Source organism: Hyla sarda, chromosome 1 (genome assembly GCF_029499605.1).
Source record: "Hyla sarda isolate aHylSar1 chromosome 1, aHylSar1.hap1, whole genome shotgun sequence".
Lineage (NCBI taxonomy): Eukaryota > Metazoa > Chordata > Amphibia > Anura > Hylidae > Hyla > Hyla sarda.
Window position 1 is genome coordinate 494,666,729 of NC_079189.1, and position 25,307 is coordinate 494,692,035.

At 46.0% G+C, this 25,307-nt stretch overlaps 1 protein-coding gene across 9 annotated transcripts in view; it reads right to left on the reverse strand.

Moving 5' to 3' along the window:
• ARL14EPL (ADP ribosylation factor like GTPase 14 effector protein like) overlaps positions 1 to 25,291 on the reverse strand; it is a 65,118-nt gene extending 39,827 nt beyond the window's left edge. The window contains exon 1 of one of the 9 annotated variants that reach the window (XM_056537421.1): positions 25,034 to 25,291. Coding sequence is in view for 3 of the 9 variants with exons in the window: in XM_056537412.1 (XP_056393387.1) it covers positions 24,868 to 24,873 (6 nt within the window). In the remaining 6 variants the exon portion in view is untranslated. Of the gene's footprint in view, positions 1 to 668; positions 692 to 754; positions 918 to 4,271; positions 4,414 to 24,867; positions 25,000 to 25,033 lie in introns of those variants that run through there. The other 8 variants (XM_056537413.1, XM_056537415.1, XM_056537412.1 and 5 more) reach the window with 8 other exon arrangements.
• Between the last annotated feature and the right edge of the window lie 16 nt (positions 25,292 to 25,307).

A 25,307-nucleotide genomic window follows, 5' to 3' on the forward strand; every position in this document is an offset into this window, starting at 1 on the left:
AAACCCCGGGTCCTTAAGGGGTTAATGGTAGCCGACACTTCTCTGAAGAGATCGCAGCTCCTGCGCTCACTTCAAAGTCACTTAAAGCTCTAAGGCACTAAGTCCCAGGGGACAAGGGTACGCCCGATGTCCCCAGTTGGTTAATCAATAATAATAATAATGATAAACACTGGCACATAAAAATACTACACAAAAAAAATAAGAAGGGGGCATATCCCCTTAAGGACTCAGCGATTTTTAATTTTTGCATTAATACATAATGCTTTAAATTTTCCACCTACAGACCCATATGAGGGCTTGTTTTTTGCGTCGCCAATCGTAATTTGCAATGTCATCACTTATTTTACTACAAAATCTAAGGTGAAACAAAAAATTAATTATTTGTGGAGCAAAACTGAAAAAACATTTAGCCAAATCCATTTCTATGCAGTGCACTTTTACGGTAAAAATTACACGTTATCTTTATTTTTTTAGGTCCATATGATGAAAAAGATACCAAATGTATATAGGTTTTGTTTTATTTTATTACTTTAAAAAAAAAAACTATAACTTTTTGTATGAAAATGAGTATGCTTTAAACTGTCCTTTTTTTTTTTTTACATTTTTCCATACACGGAGATGTATGAGTGCTAATTTTTTGAGCCATGTTCTGTAGTTTATAACAGTACCATTTTTGTTTTGCAGGAACTTTTTCACCACATTCAATACATTTTTTTCTAGTTTATGAAGTGACTAAAGATACGCATTTCTGGACTTTCAGGTATTTTTTTATGTTTACACATTGATCAGTGTTGTCAACTCTCCATTGCTTCAGGCTGCTTTGGCTTCCTGTAGAATTGGAGCACCAAGTAAGGGCCCTCCCGACATCCTCCCGGATCGAGACCCTGTGATTTTGTCGTGGTGGTCCGGATCAGCCCATTCAACCAGCCGGGAATAAAATGAAAGTAAAGAATAGAGTGAAGTAAAAAACTTTGGTCACAGAGTCTAACAGGTTAATGGCGGACATCAGCACGATTGCCGATGTCCAGCATTAACCGTGGGTCCCAGTTGTTGAAAGTAATTGGGACCCACTGGGTATAAAGTAGATAGGTACAAAAGATCTTGATAATGAATAGAGTATGTGCACAGATAAGAACCGATACTATCAAATACAGCATTGTCTGAAGTACCACAATATACTGTAATATAAATAACCCACAAATGGGTTAATATAGCGGGATACTGTATGACCATGAATCACAAATATGCATACAATGAACAGAAAATGGTACCAGTCTATGGTCTCTGCGTATTCCACAACGTTCACCATCCATGGCAGTTGTGTCCTCAGCCCAAATATGCATGCTCTAAATAAGCAATAAGTGCTATTACTGATTATACCAATATGTTACCTTGAAAATGTATTCATACGCTGGTCTTATGTGTATAAAGGTGTCACAGGCAAACAACTACCACACTCCATACTTGTTTTAGGGAATGGTGGAGAATGTTGCTGTATACACAGAGACCATGGACTGGTACATTTTCCATTCATTGTATGCATAAATGTGATTGGTGGTTTCTCACTATATTAACCCATTGGTGGGTAATTTATATTACAAATGTATTGTGGTTCCCCAGGCAATTATGTATTTGATAGTATCATGTATGGGTGCACTCACTCTATTCATTAACAATATTTTTTGTACCTATATACCCACTACTTAATTCTGTTGTGTAGTATCCTTTTGCGTCAGTGTAGGGCTGGGCGGTATACCGGTTCATACCGAATACCGAAATTTTTGGGCTGCACGATATTCATTCCGCAATACCGGTTGGGTCCCTCCCCCTTGGGAATGAATTATCAGCCCAGCGCAGCGCTGTCCCCACATCAGGGAATTAATCCTATGTGACCCACGAGCGCTGTTCTGCTCCCCCCCCCCAAATCATGTGACCCGCTAGCGCTGTTCTGCTCCCCCCCAATTAATGATCAGCCAAGCGGGGTATTACTCACATATGTAACCCGCAAACACTGCCCTCCTCCTCTTTGTTGGGGGCAACTGGCGCTGGAACTCTATATTGTACGCCTGTGGTCTCCAACCTGCGGACCTCCAGATGTTGCAAAATAACAACTCCCAGGATGCCAACGGCTGGTCCACAGGTTTGAGACCACTGCTGTACGTTGTATCCCTATGCCCGGGCTGCAAAAGATAAAGAAAATAAACTTTAACTTACCTACGTCGGCCTTACGCTCTTCCTGGGGACTGGAACGTCGGACAGCCGTCAGCCTATCACCGGCCGGAGCGATGTCCCGCCCCGGCCAGTGATAGGCTGAGCCCACTGTCATGTAAGCAGCTCTGGCCGACTTCTTACATGACAGTGGGCTCAGCCTATCACTGGTCGGGGCGGGACATCTCTGCGGCTGGTGATAGGCTGACGACTGTCCGACGTTCCCGTCCCCAGCGTAAGGCCGATGTAGGTGAGTTAAAGTTTATTTTCTTTATCTTTTGCAGCCCGGGCATAGGGATACAACGTACAGCAGTGGTCTCAAACCTGCGGACCTCCAGCTGTTGTAAAACTACAACTCCCAGCATGCCCGGACAGTAGTACAGTATAGGAGTTGTAGTACAGTATAGAGTTCCATCGCCGGTCACATCGGCGGTCCCCAACAAAGAGGAGGAGGGCAGTGCTTGCGGGTGACATATGTGAGTAGTACCCTGCTGGGCTCATAATTAATTGGGGGGGAGCAGAACAGCGCTGGCGGGTAACATGATTTGGGGGGGGGGGGAGAGAGTGAAAGAAATACCGTTATATACCGTGGAACCGCCATAAGTTACAAAAATACCGTGAGATACATATTTGGTCATACCGCCCAGCTCTACGTCAGTGTTTATAATTATTATTGCTCTACCTTTTGAAACCAGGCTGCAGTGGATATCCGCACTTTTTCAGATTTAGCGATGCTGTATTTCTCCCTTATAACTCCTTTTAACCCCTTAAGGACCCGGGGTTTTTCCGTTTTTTGCACTTTTATTTTTTCCTCCTTACTTTTAAAAAATCATAACTCTTTCGATTTTGCACCTAAAAATCCAAATGATGGCTTATTTTTTGCGCCACCAATTCTTCTTTGTAATGACATCAGTCATTTTACCCAAAAATCTATGAGGAAAAGGGAAAAAAAATCATTGTGCGACAAAATTGAAGAAAAAACACCATTTTGTAAATTTTGGGGGCTTCTGTTTCTATGCAGTAAATTTTTTTGTAAAAATGACACCTTATCTTTATTCTGTAGGTTCATACAATTAAAATGATACCCTACTTATATAGGTTTGATTTTGTCGTACTTCAGAAAAAAATCATAACTGCATGCAGGAAAATGTATACGTTTAAAATTGTCATCTTCTGACCCCTATACCTTTTTTATTTTTCCGCGTATGGGGCTGTGTTTTTTGCGCCGTGATCTGAAGTTTATAGTGGTACCATTGTCGTATTGATCAGACTTTTTGATCGCTTTTTATTCATTTTTTCATGATATAAAACGTGACCAAAAAATACACTATTTTGGACTTTGGAAATTTTTCGTGCATACGCCATTGACCGAGCAGTTTAATTAACAATATATTTTTATAATTCGGACATTTACGCACGCGGCGATACCACATATGTTTATTTTTATTTACACTTTTTTTTAAATGGGAAAAGTGATTCAAACTTTAAGGTAAGGGGTTAAATGATATTTATTAACTCTTTTTTCCCACTTTTTTTTTGCTATGTTATAGCTCCCATAGGGGACTATAACACTGCACACACTGATCTTTTACATTGATCTCATAGGAAACCATTGATCAATGATTCTGCTGCTTGACTGCTAATGCCTGGATCTCAGGCACTGAACAGTCATTCGGTCATCGGACACCAGGAGGCAAGGTAAGGGCTGCTATGTCACAGCTGTTCAGGATGCCGCAATTTCACAGCAGTCATCCCGAACAGCCCCCTGAGCTAATCGGCAACGTTTTACTTTCACTTTAGACGCAGCGTTCAACTTTGAACACCGCGTCTAAACGGTTAATAGCGCGCGGCACCGCGATCAATGCCGTGCGCTATTAGCCACGGGTCCTGGCTGTTGTTAGAGGCCGGGCTCGACACGCTATGACGCGTGGCCACGCCGTGGCCCACATTATAGAAAGGGAAAGGACTCAGGACGTACCGGTACATCCTTGGTCCTTAACAGGTTAAAGGGGTGCTCTGATGAAGTTAAGAAAAATAAAAATGCCCCAAAGCCACTACAATACCTGTTCTGTGTCCCCTGTAGTTATCCATGTGATTTTGACAGCTCCTGTGGCCTTTGTTGTCTCCTGAATATTCTTTTTCCTTGCTTGCAACCCAGACTACAACTCTCAGCAGTCAGTGCGACTCTGTGTGATGGCCGCCAGCCAATTGCTTTTTTTCTTTCTTATCTGTGTGCATGCTGTTGTTGTAAACACAGTGAGTAGCACAGACTGTTCATGTCTTTTCTTTCAAACTATATTTCCCCCCCAACAATAAATCATGCTATGCTCTGAATGGCAGCAGTGATTAGATCTACAGCAGGAAAAGAGCAGGTGCTGAGGAGATGCTGGGCTGCTTCTCTCCTGGCCAGATCCTCACACAGGGAGGGGAGGTGTGGCATAGCTGTAAAGCCAGACAAGACAGAAATCATGTGGCGTTTGTCTTCCAGGAGGGTGGGTGCTAGTCTTAGTGAAGGCATTGCACAAAGACAAGGTGGAACTGATAATCGTTAATTTCTAACGATAATTTGTTTTCCCTTAGTCCTAACAGTAGCACAGATGGGGTATTCTACCCCCCGCGAACTGGTTATACAGATGGAATTTTTATTGATTAATAAACTAATTAGCAAACCACACCCACAATACCCTGTATAAAGGAGGGGTCACCCTCTGTCCCCTTGTGTTGTAACAAGAAGAACTAAGACCTAATGAAAATAATAATAATAATAATACTAGGGAGGGAAAGTTGTGCTACTGTTAGGACTAAGGGAAAACAAATTATCGTTAGAAATTAACGATTCCCTTACGTCCTAACCAGTAGCACAGATGGGGATATGGCAAGCAGAATACCCTATGAGGGAGGGCTCTCATGCCTGGCGGCAGATAATACTGACCGTCCAAAGGAAGAGTAATCGGCAACTCTACTATCAAGCCTGTAGTGGGTGATAAAGGTGGAGAGTGAACTCCAGGATGCAGCCTTGCATATGTGTTCCAAGGGAACTAAATTCCTTTCCGCTAAGGAAGTAGATACAGACCTGGTAGAATGAGCTCTTACGAACTCAGGAGGCTCCATGTTCTGAGATACCATTGCTTCACAAATGGCATTTTTTACCCATCTACTGATGGAAGGTTTAGAGGCTTTGTGACCCTTCCGGGCCCCTGCAAAAAGGATTAGAAGATTTTCATCCTTCCTAAACAGCTTAGATCTTTCTAAGTAGATCCGGAGACATCTCGAAATATCGAGGCAAGGCAGGCCTCTTTCTTCGTCAGTGGATGGACGTGGAGCTAGGACTGGAAGAGAAATTATTTGATTTATGTTCTGGAAAGATGGTACTTTAGGGATAAAGGATGGAATAAATCTCAATAGTACCCTATCTGGCAAGAATTTTGTATAGGGTTCAAACGCAGAGAGCGCTTGTAATTCACCAATTCTCTTGGCAGATGTTATAGCCAGTAAAAATGTTGTTTTAATGGTAACAAACCTCATGTCCACGTCCTCCATAGGCTCAAAGGGAGGAGATGACAGTCCCTTGAGTACGACTGATAAATCCCAAGTGGGAACTGGTTGTATAATTGTAGGTTTCAACCTTGAGGCCCCTCTCAAGAATGTTTTGATCAGTGGGTCTTGAGATAAAGGCTTATTAATGTAAGCAGAAATGGCCAAAACTTGGACCTTGAGAGTAGAAGGAGACAAATTCTTGTCTAGTCCATCTTGGAGAAAGCTGAGAATGGTAGAAGCAGCTATATCTTTTCCAACTTGCTTCTTGGAGCACCAAGATTGGAAAATTGTCCAGATTCTTTTGTATGTTTTATTGGTTGACTCCGCTCTGGAGTGTGAGAGTGTTTTCAAGACCGCACTGGAAAGCCCTTCTAAATGTGGAAGGGACTGATCAACCTCCAGGCTGTCAGGTTGAACATCTGAAGATTCGAGCAGCTGTGCGTGTCCCCCGACACTAATGCTTGCTCTGGGGGAAGCCTCCAATATTGTCCCCGACTCATCTGAAAGAGTTGGGTGAACCAAGCTCTCTTGGGCCAAAATGGGATTATGGCTATGACGGATGCTTGGTCTTGCCTGATCTTCATCAATACCCTTGGGATCAAGGAAATTGGAGGGTAGATGTAGGCCAGCCTGAACCTCCACGGGATTGAGAAAGCATCTATTGCCACCGGGTTGTCTTCCCTGTAAAGGGAACAGAACCTCTCCAACTTGGAGTTGAACCTCGTTGCCATGAGGTCTATCTCTGGCACACCCCACCTGAGCGTTATCTCTCTGAATATGACTGGGTGGAGAGACCATTCTGCGGTTAGGAGTCCTCTGCTCAGGCGGTCGGCTATCATATTGAGGGATCCTCGAATATGAACCGCGGACAGGTGGGTGAGGTTCCTTTCTGCCCAATCCAAGATCAGACCCACCTCTCTGAGGAGGTTTTGTGACCGAGTGCCTCCCTGCTTGTTGATGTACATCACAGCCGTCATGCTGTCGGATTGGATCTTGACAGCTTTCCCTTGGAGGACAGAAGCAAAGTGCAGCAATGCTAGCCTGATTGCACGAATCTCCAGGAGATTGGAGGTTAATAGTTTGTCCTGAGGAGACCAAGCACCTTGCACTGTCAGATCCTGAAGATGCGCTCCCCAACCCACAAGGGATGCGTCGGTAGTAAGTATGATCCAAGAGGGTTGGATCAGGGACCGGCCGTCCTCTAGGTGAGACCACCACCTCAGAGAAGAACGGGTTGCGCAAGACAGGGAGTGACACCTGTTCAGGCAAGAACCTCTGCTTGGAGAGGGCGAGGACCACTCCTTCTGGGGTCTAGGTTGGGCAGCTGATCTGTCCCCAAAACGCCTGCCCCGACCGCGAAAGGACTGCTGAGGAAGGGACTTTCCCTTTAAGTGAGACAGGCCCTCCATTATGCGGTCCAACTCTTTACCAAACAAAATGCCGGGTTCATAGGGCATACTACAAAGAGTATGCTTGGAGGAGTTGTCAGCCTTCCACGGCTTTAACCAGAGAGGACGTCGTCCGGCGGAAGACAAGGCCATAGTCTTAGAAGCCAGTTTTAGCTGCTGGATAGCAGCATCGCAAAGAAAATCCATAGCCAGATTGGCCGTTTTGAAGGAGGACAAAATTTCGTCTCTAGGGACCCCCTGGTCTAAATCCGCCTGAATGGAGGAGAGGCGAGTCTTCAGGAAGTTTGCCACTTCTGAACTGGCAATAGAGACTGAAGCTGAAGCAGCTGCTGTCGAGTAAGAGCGCCTAAAAGCGCAATCAGCTTTTCTGTCCATTGGATCCTGGAGGGAAGACCCATCCTCTGAAGGAACCAAGGTTCTCTTGGACATTTTAGCAACCGCTATGTCCACTTTGGGAACAGGGCCCCATGAAGCCAGCTGATCTTCCCTAATGGGAAACATGGTCTTGAAACGTTTGGACAAGACTGGGCCTTTTTCAGGCTTTTTCCATTCTGTCTTAAGTACAGACAATAGGGTCTCGTCCGCTTTAAAGGCCCTAGGCCCCTTAGAGGCGGAGGAGGAAGCTTCCCCGGGATCAACATCCTGGTCCCCCGACCTGATGGATCTCAAAAGTCGCTGGGTTTTTTCCAGCGGAAAAAAATAAGAGATGGTCTCTTCCTCATCGGAAGAGGATGATGTAGGATCTTCTTTATCCGGTCCCATAGATACATCCATTCTAGGGGGAGAGGCCGGTCTGGGACGTTTCTGAGCAACAGCTTGCTTTAATTCCTCAATGGATGCATGCATAGCAGACATATTCGTGGAAACCCACACATACATATCTTGCACAGTAGGTTCCGCCAGATGGGAGGGTAGAGTCTTGGCCCTACAAGGTGGACATCTAGAAAATTCATAAGAATCTTCTAGCGGAACACTACAATCATGACAAGCGGGGTGTTTCCGCTTGGAGGTCCTTTTCCCAGGACCTTCACGGTCAGCGGAGCCTTCCGTAGACATAATCTGAGGAAGATATTGATAATATTATTAAGCAAGCTCAGAGAAAAAAATACTCATAAAATCTAAAGCAAAGAAGACTACCGAAAAGCAGCCAAAGCGCGAGTGAAAAATAAGTCACAGTACTTTCCACAAGGACAGTACAGGCCTAAGATCACAATCTCAAAAGACAGATACGTGGACAAGCCAATGCATCTGAGCTCAAGGAGACTGAGCTGCACTCTGGAAGGGATTAAATACCCTTCAAAATTGGCACCTAGAGGAAGCTCCGCCCACTAGGGCGGAGCAACCTGAAAATAATTTATTCTAATAAAAAAATTTATATCTAAATGTAATTATCTAAAAAGTGTCTGGGAGAGAGAGATCCCCCCGCCTGGGGAAACGATATCTACATAGAGTTGTTCTTTTCTCTTTTGCCCTTTTTTTTTTTTTTGAAAGGAGGGGAAGTGACGTAAGACGCCACTGACGTCACTTCCGCCGGCCCGAGATGCGGGGCTTAGCCGCACATAGAGAGGAAGAAAGAGCCGGGCCGGTGGGCGGAAACCTCAGAGCCAGGTCGGCATCAGAGGGATAGCCAAGGAGAGAGCCTGCCCGAAGGTGAGCAGAGCTAACTATAGATTTTTCCCTACAGCCGCAGAAGGCTGTTCAAGGGGAGCCAGTAACTGGCAGTGAAAAAAGAGAGAACACCTCCTAAGCACGGAGGGTAACCATCTGTCCCACTGTCCGGGAGGACAGAAAAAAACACAAGGGGACAGAGGGTGACCCCTCCTTTATACAGGGTATTGTGGGTGTGGTTTGCTAATTAGTTTATTAATCAATAAAAATTCCATCTGTCCTACCAGTTTGCGGGGGTTAGAATACCCCATCTGTGCTACTGGTTAGGACGTAAGGGAATTGTCACGATGCCGGCTGGCAGGAGGTGGATCCTCTGTGCCAGAGAGGGATTGGCGTGGACCGTGCTAGTGGACCGGTTCTAAGTCACTACTGGTGTTCACCAGAGCCCGCCGCAAAGCGGGATGGTCTTGCTGCGGCGGTAGTGACCAGGTCATATCCACTAGCAACGGCTCAACCTCTCTGACTGCTGAAGATAGGCGCGGTACAAGGGAGAAGACAGAAGCAAGGTCGGACGTAGCAGAAGGTCGGGGCAGGCAGCAAGGATCGTAGTCAGGGGCAACGGCAGGAGGTCTGGAACACAGGCTAAGAACACACAAGGGAACGCTTTCACTGGCACAATGGCAACAAGATCCGGCGAGGGAGTGCAGGGGAAGTGAGGTATACATAGGGAGTGCACAGGTGAACACACTAATTAGAACCACTGCGCCAATCAGCGGCGCAGTGGCCCTTTAAATCGCAGAGACCCGGCGCGCGCGCGCCCTAGGGAGCGGGGCCGTGCGCGCCGGGACAGGGCCGACGGAGAGCGAGTCAGGTACGGGAGCCGGGGTGCGCATCGCGAGCTGCAATAGCGAGAGTGTAGCGAGCGCTCCGCGGAGGAGCGGGGACCCGGAGCGCTCGGCGTAACAGTACCCCCCCCCTTGGGTCTCCCCCTCTTCTTGGAGCCTGAGAACCTGAGGACCAGACTTTTGTCTAGGATATTGTCCTCAGGTTCCCAGGATCTCTCTTCAGGACCACAGCCCTCCCAATCGACCAAAAAAAAGGTTTTCCCTCTGACCTTCTTGGAGGCCAGTATCTCCTTTACGGAGAAGATGTCCGAGGAGCCGGAAACAGGAGTGAGAGAAACAAGTTTGGGAGAGAAACGGTTGATGATGAGTGGTTTAAGAAGAGAAACGTGAAAGGCATTAGGAATACGAAGAGAAGGAGGAAGAAGAAGTTTGTAAGAGACAGGATTAATCTGGCACAAAATTTTGAAAGGACCAAGATAGCGTGGTCCCAATTTGTAGCTGGGAACACGGAAGCGGACATATTTAGCGGAGAGCCATACCTTGTCTCCGGGAGAAAAAATGGGGGGAGCACTTCTTTTCTTATCAGCAAACTTCTTCATGCGTGATGAAGCCTGTAAGAGAGAATTTTGGGTCTCTTTCCATATGGTGGAAAGATCACGAGTTATTTCATCCACAGCGGGCAAACCAGAGGGCAAGGGAGTAGGGAGGGGGGGAAGAGGGTGACGGCCGTACACCACGAAAAATGGGGATTTGGAAGAAGACTCAGAGACTCTGAAGTTATACGAGAATTCGGCCCATGGTAGAAGATCTGCCCAGTCATCCTGGCGGGAGGAAACAAAATGCCGTAAATAATCACCCAGGACCTGGTTAACTCTTTCTACTTGCCCATTGGACTGAGGATGATAAGCAGAAGAAAAGTTTAATTTAATCTTGAGTTGTTTACAGAGAGCCCTCCAGAATTTTGACACGAATTGGACGCCTCTATCCGAGACGATCTGCGTGGGCAACCCGTGAAGAAGAAAAATGTGTACAAAAAATTGTTTTGCCAACTGAGGCGCTGAAGGAAGACCAGGAAGAGGAATAAAATGTGCCATCTTGGAAAATCGATCAACGACCACCCAAACAACAGTGTTGCCACGGGATGGGGGTAAGTCTGTAATAAAGTCCATACCAATCAGAGACCAAGGCTGTTCGGGGACAGGCAGAGGATGAAGAAGACCAGCGGGCTTCTGGCGAGGAGTCTTATCCCGGGCACAGACAGTGCAGGCTCGCACAAAATCAACAACATCCGTCTCCAGAGTCGGCCACCAATAGAAACGAGAGATGAGTTGCACGGATTTCTTGATGCCCGCATGGCCTGCGAGATGGGAGGAGTGACCCCATTTGAGGATTCCGAGGCGTTGGCGTGGAGAGACGAAGGTCTTCCCTGGAGGAGTTTGCCTGATGGAGGCTGGAGAAGTGGAGATCAGGCAGTCAGGAGGAATGATGTGTTGCGGAGAGAGCTCTACTTCCGAGGCGTCCGAGGAACGAGAGAGAGCATCGGCCCTAATGTTCTTATCGGCAGGGCGAAAGTGAATTTCAAAATTAAACCGGGCAAAGAACAGAGACCACCTGGCCTGGCGAGGATTCAGCCGTTGGGCAGACTGGAGATAGGAGAGATTCTTGTGATCGGTGTAAATAATAACTGGAAATTTTGATCCCTCCAGCAGATGCCTCCATTCCTCAAGTGCTAATTTAATGGCCAGTAGCTCTCGATCCCCGATGGAGTAGTTCCTCTCCGCCGGAGAAAAGGTCCTAGAAAAAAACCCACAAGTAACAGCATGCCCGGAAGAATTTTTTTGTAGAAGAACCGCTCCAGCTCCTACTGAGGAGGCATCAACCTCCAATAGGAAGGGTTTAGAAGGGTCAGGTCTGGAGAGCACGGGAGCAGAAGAAAAGGCAGCCTTGAGCCGTTTAAAGGCGTCTTCCGCTTGAGGAGGCCATGACTTAGGATTGGCATTCTTTTTGGTTAAAGCCACGATAGGAGCCACAATGGTGGAAAAATGAGGAATAAATTGTCTGTAATAATTGGCGAACCCCAAAAAACGTTGGATAGCACGGAGTCCGGAGGGGCGTGGCCAATCTAAGACGGCAGAGAGTTTGTCTGGATCCATTTGTAGTCCCCGGCCAGAGACCAAGTATCCTAGGAAAGGAAGAGATTGACATTCAAACAGACATTTCTCCATTTTGGCATAAAATTGATTGTCACAAAGTCTCTGAAGAACCATGCGGACATGTTGGCGGTGTTCTTCTAGGTTAACAGAAAAAATCAGAATATCGTCCAGATACACAACAACACAGGAATATAAGAGATCACGAAAAATTTCATTAACAAAGTCTTGGAAGACGGCAGGGGCGTTGCACAGGCCAAAGGGCATGACCAGATACTCAAAGTGTCCATCTCTAGTGTTAAATGCCGTTTTCCATTCATCCCCCTCCCTGATGCGGATGAGATTATAAGCACCTCTTAAGTCCAGTTTGGTAAAGATGTGGGCACCTTGGAGGCGATCAAAGAGTTCAGAGATAAGAGGTAGAGGATAGCGGTTCTTTACCGTGATTTTATTAAGACCGCGGTAGTCAATGCAAGGACGTAGGGAGCCATCTTTTTTGGACACAAAGAAAAATCCAGCTCCGGCAGGAGAGGAGGATTTGCGGATAAAGCCCTTTTTTAAATTTTCCTGGATGTACTCTGACATAGCAAGAGTCTCTGGGGCGGACAGAGGATAAATTCTGCCCCGGGGTGGAGTAGTGCCCGGGAGGAGGTCAATAGGACAGTCATAAGGCCTGTGAGGAGGTAGAGTCTCAGCTTGTTTTTTGCAAAATACATCAGCAAAGTCCATATAGGCCTTAGGGAGACCGGTTACAGGGGGAACCACAGGGTCACGGCAGGGAGTACTGGGAACCGGTTTAAGGCAGTCCTTGAAACAAGAGGTACCCCAACTCTTGATCTCCCCTGTGGACCAATCCAGGGTTGGGGAATGGTGTTGAAGCCAGGGTAGTCCAAGGAGAATTTCAGAAGTGCAATTGGGGAGGACCAAAAACTCAATTTTTTCGTGATGAGGTCCGATGCACATTAGGAGGGACTCCGTGCGGAAACGTATGGTACAGTCCAATCTTTCATTGTTAACACAATTGATGTAGAGGGGTCTGGCGAGACTGGTCACCGGGATGTTGAACCTGTTGATGAGAGAGGCCAAGATAAAATTTCCTGCAGATCCGGAATCCAAGAAGGCCATAGTAGAGAAGGAGAAGGTAGAGGCAGATATCCGCACAGGCACAGTAAGACGTGGAGAAGCAGAGTTGACATCAAGGACTGTCTCACCTTTGTGCAGAGTCAGCGTACGTCTTTCCAGGCGGGGAGGACGGATAGGACAATCCTTCAGGAAGTGTTCGGTACCGGCACAGTACAGGCAGAGATTCTCCATGCGGCGTCGTGTCCTCTCTTGAGGTGTCAGGCGAGACCGGTCAACTTGCATAGCCTCCACGGCGGGAGGCACAGGAACGGATTGCAGGGGACCAGAGGAGAGAGGAGCCGGGGAGAAAAAACGCCTCGTGCGAACAAAGTCCATATCCTGGCGGAGCTCCTGACGCCTTTCGGAAAAACGCATGTCAATGCGAGTGGCTAGATGAATGAGTTCATGTAGGTTAGCAGGGATTTCTCGTGCGGCCAGAACATCTTTAATGTTGCTGGATGCCTCATTATTCCAGGATAGTTCTGAAGCAAGAGTACGGAATTGTACAGCGTACTCGCCAACGGAAGAATTACCCTGGACCAGGTTCAACAGGGCAGTCTCAGCAGAAGAGGCTCGGGCAGGTTCCTCAAAGACACTTCGAATTTCCGAGAAGAAGGAGTGTACAGAGGCAGTGACGGGGTCATTGCGGTCCCAGAGCGGTGTGGCCCATGACAGAGCTTTTCCAGACAGAAGGCTGACTACGAAAGCCACCTTAGACCTTTCAGAAGGAAACTGGTCCGACATCATCTCCAAGTGCAGGGAACATTGAGAAAGAAAGCCACGGCAAAATTTAGAGTCCCCATCAAATTTATCCGGCAAGGATAGTCGTAGGCCTGAAGCGGCCACTCGCTGCGGAGGAGGTGCAGGAGCTGGCGGAGGAGATGATTGCTGAAGCTGAGGTAGTAGCTGCTGTAGCATCACGGTCAGTTGAGACAGCTGGTGGCCTTGTTGCGCTATCTGTTGTGACTGCTGGGCGACCACCGTGGTGAGGTCGGCGACAACTGGCAGAGGAACTTCAGCGGGATCCATGGCCGGATCTACTGTCACGATGCCGGCTGGCAGGAGGTGGATCCTCTGTGCCAGAGAGGGATTGGCGTGGACCGTGCTAGTGGACCGGTTCTAAGTCACTACTGGTGTTCACCAGAGCCCGCCGCAAAGCGGGATGGTCTTGCTGCGGCGGTAGTGACCAGGTCGTATCCACTAGCAACGGCTCAACCTCTCTGACTGCTGAAGATAGGCGCGGTACAAGGGAGAAGACAGAAGCAAGGTCGGACGTAGCAGAAGGTCGGGGCAGGCAGCAAGGATCGTAGTCAGGGGCAACGGCAGGAGGTCTGGAACACAGGCTAAGAACACACAAGGGAACGCTTTCACTGGCACAATGGCAACAAGATCCGGCGAGGGAGTGCAGGGGAAGTGAGGTATACATAGGGAGTGCACAGGTGAACACACTAATTAGAACCACTGCGCCAATCAGCGGCGCAGTGGCCCTTTAAATCGCAGAGACCCGGCGCGCGCGCGCCCTAGGGAGCGGGGCCGCGCGCGCCGGGACAGGACCGACGGAGAGCGAGTCAGGTACGGGAGCCGGGGTGCGCATCGCGAGCGGGCGCCACCCGCATCGCGAATCGCATCCCGGCTGGAGGCAGGATCGCAGCGCACCGGGTCAGTGGATCTGACCGGAGCGCTGCAATAGCGAGAGTGTAGCGAGCGCTCCGGGGAGGAGCGGGGACCCGGAGCGCTCGGCGTAACAGGAATGATGTCTTTCCCTCACTTCCTGCATGTAACTGACAGGTGAAAGAGGGAAACTGTTCTCTAATGAATTATATTTAGACAAATAAATAGGTTGGTGAAAGGGAAAAGATGGGCTATGGTTTTAGTTCCCCGTAGTACTCCTTTAAGACAGGGCCAGGAATCAGACATCAGAGGGGACCTGTACACCATCGGAACAGTTGAGGCAAGGCATTGGTGAGATAAGAACAGCTTTTTTACTGCTAGTTTTTAACCCAATCTGTCCCTCCCTCCTTTTTTTTACATTTTGCCCCAATCGACAACCCCTTCTGTTTTAAAGTGGTTATCCTGTAATATAAAAACATATTTCTTCCGAAAACAGTCCCTCCCCTGTTCTTAGGTTGTGTGTTTTACAACTTTGCTCCATTTACTTCAATGACACTGAGCTGCAATACAACACATAACCTGGGGAGTGGTGGCACTGTTTTTGAAAGAAATCAGTTTTGTTTTTCTAATCCTGGATAACCTCTTTAACCCCTTAAGGACCAGGCACGTATGAGTACGTCCCTGCGCCCTGGGTCTTAAGGACCAGGCGCGTACTCACACGTCCTGGCGTTTTCCGGTCCCTGCCGCGTGACGGGCAGAGATCGGAAGCGGATGCCTGCTGAAATGCTTCAGCAGGCATCCAGGGCAAACGCTGAGGGGGGCCATGTCTGCCCCCCATTTCAGCGATCATCGCAAATCGCGAGGGAAATCGCCCCTGCGATCTGCGGCATTACCGGGCTGATCGGGTCTCTGGGACCCGACCGCCCGGTAATTTTGCATGATCCCGGTTGTCACAGACAGTCAGGACCATGCTGAAGTATAAGAGTGAAATGGCAAGCCTGCCACCTCCTCCTATCCCCTGCGATTCCTCGGTTAGCTAACCGATCAATCGCAGGGGGGGGGGGGGGGGGGGCGGTTACTTCCTCCCGCCCTGCCCGGCCCCTGGAAGTCCGGAGAGAACGGGAGGAAGACCGGAGGACGCGGCAGGGGACCGGGGAGTGCTGGGGCCCGGCCCCGGTACTTACCTCGTCCCTGAAGACCCGGATCCCGGTGGCGGAGATGGCGGCGGTGGCGACAGGTGAGTGGATCTTCGGTGGCGTTTCGGGACCTTTGCAGCAGTCCAGACCGCCGTAAAGCGATCTGGACTGCTCCATCTGGTCCCTTTACACTACAACTCCCAGCATGCCCAGACAGCCCTTGGCATCTGGGCATGCTGGGAGTTGCAGTTTTGCAACATCTGGAGGTCCACAGTTTGGAGACCAATGTTCCCCTTCAGATGTTGCAAAACTACACATCCTCAGCATGCCCTTACTGTCCAGGCACGCTGGGAGTTGTAGTTCTGTAACATCAAGCCCTTCAGATGTTGCAGAACTACAAGTCCCAGCATGCCGGGACAGTTTTGGCATACTGGGAGTTGTAGTTTTGCAACATCTGGAAGGGCACTGATTGGGAACCACTGTATTAGTGGTCTGCAAACTGTAGTCCTCCAGATGTTGCAAAACTACAACTCCAAGCATGCTGGGAGTTGTAGTTCGGCAACATCTGGCTCTAAAGATGTTGCCAAACTACTACTTCCAGCATGCCTGAAAATGCTGGGAGTTGTGGTTTTGCAAAAACTGGAGGCACACTGGTTGGGAAACATTGTCTATTTCCTAACTCAGTGTTTCCCAACCCGTGTGCCTCCAGCTGTTGCAAAACTATAACTACCAGCATGCACTGATAGACCGTGCATGCTGGGAGTTGTTGTTTTGCAACAGCTGTAGGTTCCCCCCCCTCTGTGAATGTACTGGGTACATTCACATGGGCAGGGGGCTTACAGTGAGTATCAGGCTGCAAGTTTGCGATGCAGCAAATTTTGCGCGGCAGCTCAAATTCGCAGCGGGAAACTTGCTGTAATCCCCCGCTCGTGTGACTGTACCCTAAAAACACTACACTAAACTAGACTAACACAAAATAAAATAAAAAGTAAAAAACACTACATATACACATACCCCTACACAGCCCCCCTCCCCTCCCCAATAAAAATGAAAAATGTCTGGTACGCCACTGTTTCCAAAATGGAGCCTCCAGCTGTTGCAAAACAACAACTTCCAGTATTGCCGGACAGCCGTTGACTGTCCAAGCATGCTGGGAGTTTTGCAACAGCTGGAGGCACCCTGTTTGGGAATCACTGGTGTAGAATACCCATATGTCCACCCCTATGCAAATCCCTAATTCAGGCCTCAAATGCGCATGGCGCTCTCACTTTGGAGCCCTGTCGTATTTCAAGGCAACAGTTTAGGGCCACATATGGGGTATCGCCGTACTCAGGAGAAATTGCCTAACACATTTTGTGGGGCTTTTTCTCCTTTCACCCCTTATGAAAAGGTGAAGTTTTTTTACACTAACACGCTGGTGTTGCCCTATACTGTTCATTTTGTCAAGAGAGAAAAGGGAAAAAAGCCCCCCAAAATTTGTAATGCAATTTCTCCTGACTACGGAGATACCCCATATGTGGGCGTAAAGTGCTCTGGGGGCGCACAACAAGGCCCAGAAGGGAGAGTGCACCATGTACATTTGAGGTGATTTGCACAGGGGTGGCTGATTGTTACATCGGTTTTGACAAACGCAAAAAAAAAAAAAACCCACATGTGACCCCATTTCGGAAACTAAACCCCTCACGGAATGTAATGAGGGGTGCAGTGAGAATTTACACCCCACTGGTGTCTGACAGATCTTTGGAACAAAGGACTGTGCAAATAAAAAAATTTGTACAGCCCACTGTTCCAAAGATCTGACAGACACCAGTGGGGGGTAAATGCTAACTGTACCATAGGGGCTTCTTAAATGCCACATGCCCCCCCGACCAAAATTTGCTCTCAAAAAGCCAAACATGACTCCTTCTCTTCTGAGCATTGTAGTTCGCCCGTAGTGCACTTCAGGTCAACTTATGGGGTACCTCCATGCTCAGAAGAGATGGGGTTACAAATTCTGGGGGGTATTTTCTGCTATTAACCCTTGCAAAAATGTGAAATTTGGGTGGAAACACATTTTAGTGAAAAAAAAATTTTTTTTTACATATGCAAAAGTCGTGAAACACCTGTGGGGTATTAAGGCTCACTTAATTCCTTGTTACGTTCCTCAAGGGGTCTAGTTTCCAAAATGGTATGCCATGTGTTTTTTTTTTTTTTTTTTTGCTGTTCTGGCACCATAGGGGCTTCCTAAATGCAACATGCCCCCCAAAAACCATTTCAGAAAAACTTACTCTCCAAAATCCCCTTGTCGCTCCTTCGCTTCTGAGCCCTCTACTGCGCCCGCCGAACACTTTACATAGACATATGAGGTATGTGCTTACTCGAGAGAAATTGGGCTAGAAATACAAGTATAAATTTTCTCCTTTTACCACTTGTAAAAATAAAAAAATTGGGTCTACAAGAACATGCAAGTGTAAAAAATGAAGATTGTGAATTTTCTCCTTCACTTTGCTGCTATTCCTGTGAAACACCTAAAGGGTTAAAACGCTGACTGAATGTCATTTTGAATACTTTGGGGGGTGCAGTTTTTATAATGGGGTCTTTTATGGGGTATTTCTAATATGAAGACCCTTCAAATCCACTTCAAACCTGAACTGGTCCCTGAAAAATTGTGAGTTTGAAAATTTTGTGAAAAATTGGAAAATTGCTGCTGAACTTTGAAGCCCTCTGGTGTCTTCCAAAAGTAAAAACTTGTCAATTTTATGATGCAAACATAAAGTAGACATATTGGAAATGTGAATAAAAAAAATGTATTTGGAATATCCATTTCCTTACAAGCAGAGAGCTTCAAAGTTAGAAAAATGCAAAATGTTCAATTTTTTCATCAAATTTTGGGATTTTTTCACCAAGAAAGGATGCAAGTTACCACAAAAAATTACCACCATGTTAAAGTAGAATATGTCACAAAAAAACATTCTCGGAATCAGAATGATAACTAAAAGCATTCCAGAGTTATTTATGTTTAAAGTGACAGTGGTCAGATGTGCAAAAAACGCTCTGGTCCTTAAGGTGTAAAATGGCCTGGTCCTTAAGGCGTTAAGAGTGGGGTCACAGGTAGTGTATATGCTGCGCATTTGATGCATGCGCATTTGATGTTTGCGTATTTCTGTTCTAGCAAAGTCTATGGGAGTAATAATAAACACTCATTAATTTTGCTAGCACTGAGATAAGCAGCATCAAATAAGCAGCGTATATGCTACCCTACCCTAACACATAGGAAATGGAAGGAAATGCCCGTTCAGCCAGTCACTGGTGAGGCTGGTCACTGGTAAGACCAGATATTGACTGAGTGGGCTTTTTTTCTTTGACTTGGTAGTGGAGATCACCAGGGCCTTGGGCATTATGCAGGTGGACTGGTGCAGTGAGTAGTGCTTTTTTACTTCTTGTAACCTACAACCACACAATATTTATTTATTTCTTAAATTTTTCCTGCTGAACGATTCCTTAAAAAACTACAACTGTATATCTATATATATATATATATATATATATATATATACATATATATATATATATATATATATATATATATATACAGTACAGACCAAAAGTTTGGACACACCTTCTCATTCAAAGAGTTTTCTTTATTTTCATGACTATGAAAATTGTAGATTCACACTGAAAGCATCAAAACTATGAATTAACACATGTGGAATTATAGACATAACAAAAAATGTGAAACAACTGAAAATATGTAATATTATAGGTTCTTCAAAGTAGCCACCTTTTGCTTTGATTACTGCTTTGCACACTCTTGGCATTCTCTTGATGAGCTTCTAGAGGTAGTCACCTGAAATGGTCTTCCAACAGTCTTGAAGGAGTTCCCAGAGATGCTTAGCACTTGTTGCCCCTTTTGCCTTCATTGGGTTCAGGTCCGATGACTGTGGAGGCCAGGTCATCTGGAGCAGCACCCCATCACTCTCCTTCTTGGTCAAATAGCCCTTACACAGCCAGTGTGTCAGTGTCCTGTTGACAAATAAATGATAGTCCAACTAAACGCAAACCGGATGGAATAGCTTACCGCTGCAAGATGCTGTGGTAGCCATGCTGGTTCAGTATGCCTTCAATTTTGAATAAATCCCCAACAGTATCACCAGCAAAGCACCCCCACACCATCACACCTCCTCCTCTATGCTTCACGGTGGGAACCAGGCACGTAGAGTCCATCCGTTCACCTTTTCTGCGTCGTGGTGGTTGGAACCAAAGATCTCATATTTGGACTCATCAGAGCAAAGCACAGATTTCCACTGGTCTAATGTCCATTCCTTCTGTTCTTTAGCCCAAACAAGTCTCTACTGCTTGTTGCCAGTCGTTAGCAGTGGTTTCCTAGCAGATATTCTACCATGAAGGCCTGATTCACACAGTCTCCTCTTAACAGTTGTTCTAGAGATGTGTCTGCTGCTAGAACTCTGTATGGCATTGACCTGGTCTCTAATCTAAGCTGCTGATAACATGTGATTTCTGAGGCTGGTGACTCGGATGAACTTATCCTCCGCAGCAGAGGTGACTCTTGGTCTTCCCTTCCTGGGGCGGTCCACATGTGAGCCAGTTTCTTTGTAGCTCTTAATGGTTTTTGTGACTGCACTTGGGGACACTTTCCACCTAAAATATGACATATTTTCAGTTGTTTCACACTTTTTTGTTATGTCTATAATTCCACATGTGTTAATTCATAGTTTTGATGCCTTCAGTGTGAATCTACAATTTTCATAGTCATGAAAATAAAGAAAACTCTTTGAATGAGAAGGTGTGTCCAAACTTTTGGTCTGTACTGTATATATATATATATATATATATATATATATATACACACAGTCATGGCCGTAAATGTTGGCACCCCTGAAATTTTGAAAGAAAATTAAGTATTACTCAAAGAAAAGGATTGCAGTAACACATGTTTTGCTATACACATGTTTATTCCCTTTGTGTGTATTGGAACTAAACCAAAAAAGGGAGTAAAAAAAAGCAAATTGGACATAATGTCACACCAAACTCCAAAAATGGGCTGGACAAAATAATTGGCACCCTTTCAAAATTGAACAGGACTTGAGAACCAAAATTGGGGAAAAATATCAAGAATCTTAAGGTTACAAGTCCATCTCCAGAGATCTAGATTTGCCTTTGTCCACAGTGGGCAACATTATCAAGAAGTTTGCAACCCATGGCACTGTAGCTAATCTCCCTTGGCGTGGACGGAAGAGAAAAATTGATGAAAGGTGTCAATGCAGGATAGTCTGGATGGTGGATAAGCAGCCCAAAACAAGTTCCAAAGATATTCAAACTGTTCTGCAGGCTCAGGGAGCATCAGTGTCAGCCCGAACTATCCATCAACATTTAAATGAAATGAAACGCTATGGCAGGAGACCCAGGAGGACCCCACTGCTGACACAGAGACATAAAAAGCAAGACTACATTTTGCCAAAATGAACTTCAGTAAGCAAAAATCCTTCTGGAAAAACGTCTTGCGGACAGATGAGACCAAGATAGAACTTTTTGGTAAAGCACATCATTCTACTGTTTACCAAAAACGGAATGAGGCCTAGAAAGAAAAGAACACAGTACCTACAGTGAAATTTAGTGGTTGTTCAATAATGTTTTGGGGTTGTTTTGCTGCCTCTGGCACTGGGTGCCTTGAATGTGTGCAAGGCATCATGAAATCTGAGGATTACCAACGGATTTTGGGTCGCACTGTACAGCCCAGTGTCAGAAAGCTGGGTTTGCGTCCGAGATCTTGGGTCTTCCAGCAGGACAATGACCCCAAACTTATGTCAAAAAGCACCCAGAAATGGATGGCAACAAAGCGCTGGAGAGTTCTGAAGTGGCCAGCAATGAGTCCAGATCTAAATCCCATTGAACACCGGTGGAAAGATCTTAAAATGGCTGTTGGTAAAAGGCGCCCTTCCAAAAATAGAGACCTAGAGCAGTTTGCAAAGGAAGAGTGGTCCAACATTCCGGCTGAGAGGTGTAAGAAGCTTATTGATGGTTATAGGAAATTACTGATTTCAGCTATTTTTTTCCAAAGGGTGTGCAACCAAATATTAAGTTAAGGGTGCCAATAATTTTGTCCAGCCCATTTTTGGAGTTTGGTGTGACATTATGTCCAATTTTCTTTTTTCCCTCCCTTTTTTAGTTTAGTTCCAATACATACAAAGGGAATAAACATGTGTATATATGTGTTACTGCAATCCTTTTCTGTGTGAAATACTTAATTTTTGGGGGGTGATGATATGTAGCTGCTCCTGTGACAGTACAGAACAAGCTCAGCCATGAGAGCATAATGGTAGCTGTTAGGGTAGGCTGCAGATAGCAGGACACCAGGTACCCCTGACTTGCATGAAAGTGGCAGTATCGAGGCTATGTTCACACATTGTTAAATTAGGGTGCAATCACACTAGTGAATTGCAATTCAAACTCGCAGCGGGTTTCCCGCTGTAAGTTTGAAACAAAATCCGCTTGTCTGAATGAGCCCTTAGTCTCATTATTTTGACAAAAATACAACAAGAAAATTGAGTATAAAAATTGTCAGTATCTTTGGAAAATATAATGTTTTATTGACCTGTTAAGGATGCAGGACTTACAGGTATGCCCTTAAGTCCCGATCCTTAACCCTTTGGGGACTGAGGGTTTTTCAGTTTTTGCAATTAGTTTTTTTGACTTTGGAATTTTTTTGCGCGTATGCCATTGACCGTGCGGTTTAATTAATGATATATTTTTATAATTCGGACATTTCTTCACGCGTGATATCACATATGTTTATTTTTATTTACACTGTTTTTTTTTTTAAATGGGAAAAGGGGGGTGATTCAAACTTTTATTAGGGAAGGGGTTAAATGATCTTTATAAACTTTTTTTTTTCACTTTTTGTTTGCAATGTTATAGCCCCCATAGGGAGCTAAAACACTGCACACACTGATCTTTTACATTGATCTTTGTTATTCCATAGGATAACATAGATCAATGATTCTGCCGCTTGACTGCTCAAGCCTGGATTTCAGGCACTGAGCAGTCATTCGGCGATCGGACACCAGGAGGCAGGTAAGGGGACCCTCCTGCTGTCCTAAAGCAGTTCGGGATGCCGAACAGCCCCCTGAGCTAACCGGCATTCATTTACTTTCACTTTAGATGCAGCATTCAACTATGAGTAGGCAAAGGGCATGCAGGTACGCACTGGAGCAGCAGAGCACCAATGACACTGATCAATGCTCTGCTATGGCAAAGCACTGAACAGTGTTTGCAAACAAAAGATTGCATGGTATAGCCCCTCCCCTAATACAAGTTTGAATAACCCCCTCCCCCATTTTTTTTAAATATAAAATAATGTAATATAAAAATAAACATATGTGGTATCACCACATGCGTAAATGTCCAAACTATTAAAATATAAGGTTAGTTAAACCAAACAATCGATGGCGTACACGTAAAAAAAATACATTGTGCATTTTTGGTCACTTCATGTAGCATAAAAAAATTATTAAAAAGTGATCAAAAAGTACCATCAAAACAACATATAGCCCTGTATGTGTAAAAAAAAAAGTTATAGGGGTCAGAAGATGGCATTTTAAACATACTAATTTTGATGCATGTAGTTATAATTTTTTAAAGTAGTAAAATAAAATAAAACCTACATAAAGGCGCTCCCGTATCAAAGCCAGAGCCGGACGGTATCTAATGCATTTCAATGAGCCGACCGGAGTCAAACGGTGACTCCGGTTGGCACATTTTTGCCCCGTATCCGGTTTTCTGAGCGGACCTAAAACCGTGGTATGTTGCAGTTTTAGGTCCGGTCAGAAAACCGGATATGGGGCAAAAATGTGCCAACCGGAGTCACTATATGACTCCGGTCGGCTCATTGAAATGCATTAGATTTGGGCTGTGTCCGGCTGGCATATGGGAGCGCCCAGTTTTCGCTCCCCCCAATCGGATACGGCAGCCGTACAGTGGGAACCCACCCTAAATTAGGTATCCTTGTGACCGTATGGACCTACAGAATAAAGATTAGGTGTCATTTTTACCAAAAGTGCACTGCGTAGAAACGGAAGCCCTAAAAAGTTACAAAATGGCTTAGTTTTTATTTCACCCCACAAATAAGTTTTTTTTGTGTTGCCGCAGATTATGTTCTAAAATAAGTAATGTCATTACGAGACCTTAAAGGGAAACAATCAGTAGATTTTACCGTAGCATATATAAAGTTTGAAAACGCATTATATTTTCTAAAATCATTACCCTCACTATCCCAGGGGGATGTTTGTGTCCCCAGGAATGGTGAAGATATTAAGTTATAAAATTCCCCCTGGCAAGTTGTCCCCTGGGTGGGGATTTACACTTACTAGCTCCAGTCACTCCGGCCGTGGCCCCGCCCCGATGGCTTGAATGACAGATCGCGTCACCGCTCTGCTCCCTTAGTATACGGAGCAGAGCGGTGATGCGAGACGTCAATCAAGGGGAGGGGGCAGGTCCATGGCCGCAGGGAACGGAGCTGGTAAGTGAAAGTCCCCGCCCAGAGGACTACTTGCCGAGCGGCCAGGGGGGACTTTATATTTTTCTTTTTTCACCATCCCTGGGGGCACACACGTCCCCTGGGGACGGTAAGGATGGCATTGTGGAGTGTTAGGCTGGGTTCACACCACGTTTTGTTAAATACGGCTCCCGTATACGGTTGGGAGGAGGGGGGCGGGGCTTAATCGCGGCGCCCGCACTTAGCCGTATTCGGGAACCGTATTTAATGTATGTCTATGAGCCGACCGGAGTGAACCGCAGCCTCCGGTCGGCTTCGTTTTCGGCCGTATGTGGTTTCCCGACCGCAGGCAAAAACGTGGTCGACCCAGCCTTATATATGCTTAAATATGCTCATTGGTTCCCTTTAAGCTGAAAATGGGCTGAGTCCTTAAGGGGTTAAAGTCTATAGAAAAACATCTCACATTGTAAAGTCATTCCTAACAGAGGTTAAAATAATGAACAACATTCAATGTGTGGGGCTATTAGGGAGAAATAATGTTTGGAATAACAAAACCCACCACAAAACAGTAAAGAATGGCTATAAAAACGAGGAAATATTGTTAGAAAAAGGGGTCACATCTTTTTACAGCTACAAATAGGACTGAAAACTGAGACTCATGAAATAATAGTAATAGCTAACAGGATAATATTTATAATCATCATGTGGAATAGTTGGGACATATGGTGGGGGCAGTGAAGGCCTACTTACTGTCATGTGAATGAGGTAGCAGTGCTGACAGTGTTATAGGGTCCTCATACACCCCCCAGTTCTTCCTACATCACTGCACAATGCCTGCTGTAATGCCAACACTGCACACCACACAACCCTGTAGAATCCGAATATACTACCGAGCCTTGTGTACGTATAAACTTACTTGCCATCTATGAGGGACTCCCTTAATATTTCCTGTTGCGTTACCGCATGCGCGGTAAGAGGCAGGTTGGTTATCTCTGTCCTCTGCTGCTCCGAGTATTTGGTGTGCGCGGGACTTGTGAGGGCAGGCTGAGCTGTGCGACTCTGTCAGGGTTGGCAGTTGGCACGATATGGTTGTGTCAGGGTTGGCACGATATGGCTCTGTCAGGGTTGGCACGATATGGCTCTGTCAGGGTTGGCACGATATGGCTCTGTCAGGGTTGGCACGATATGGC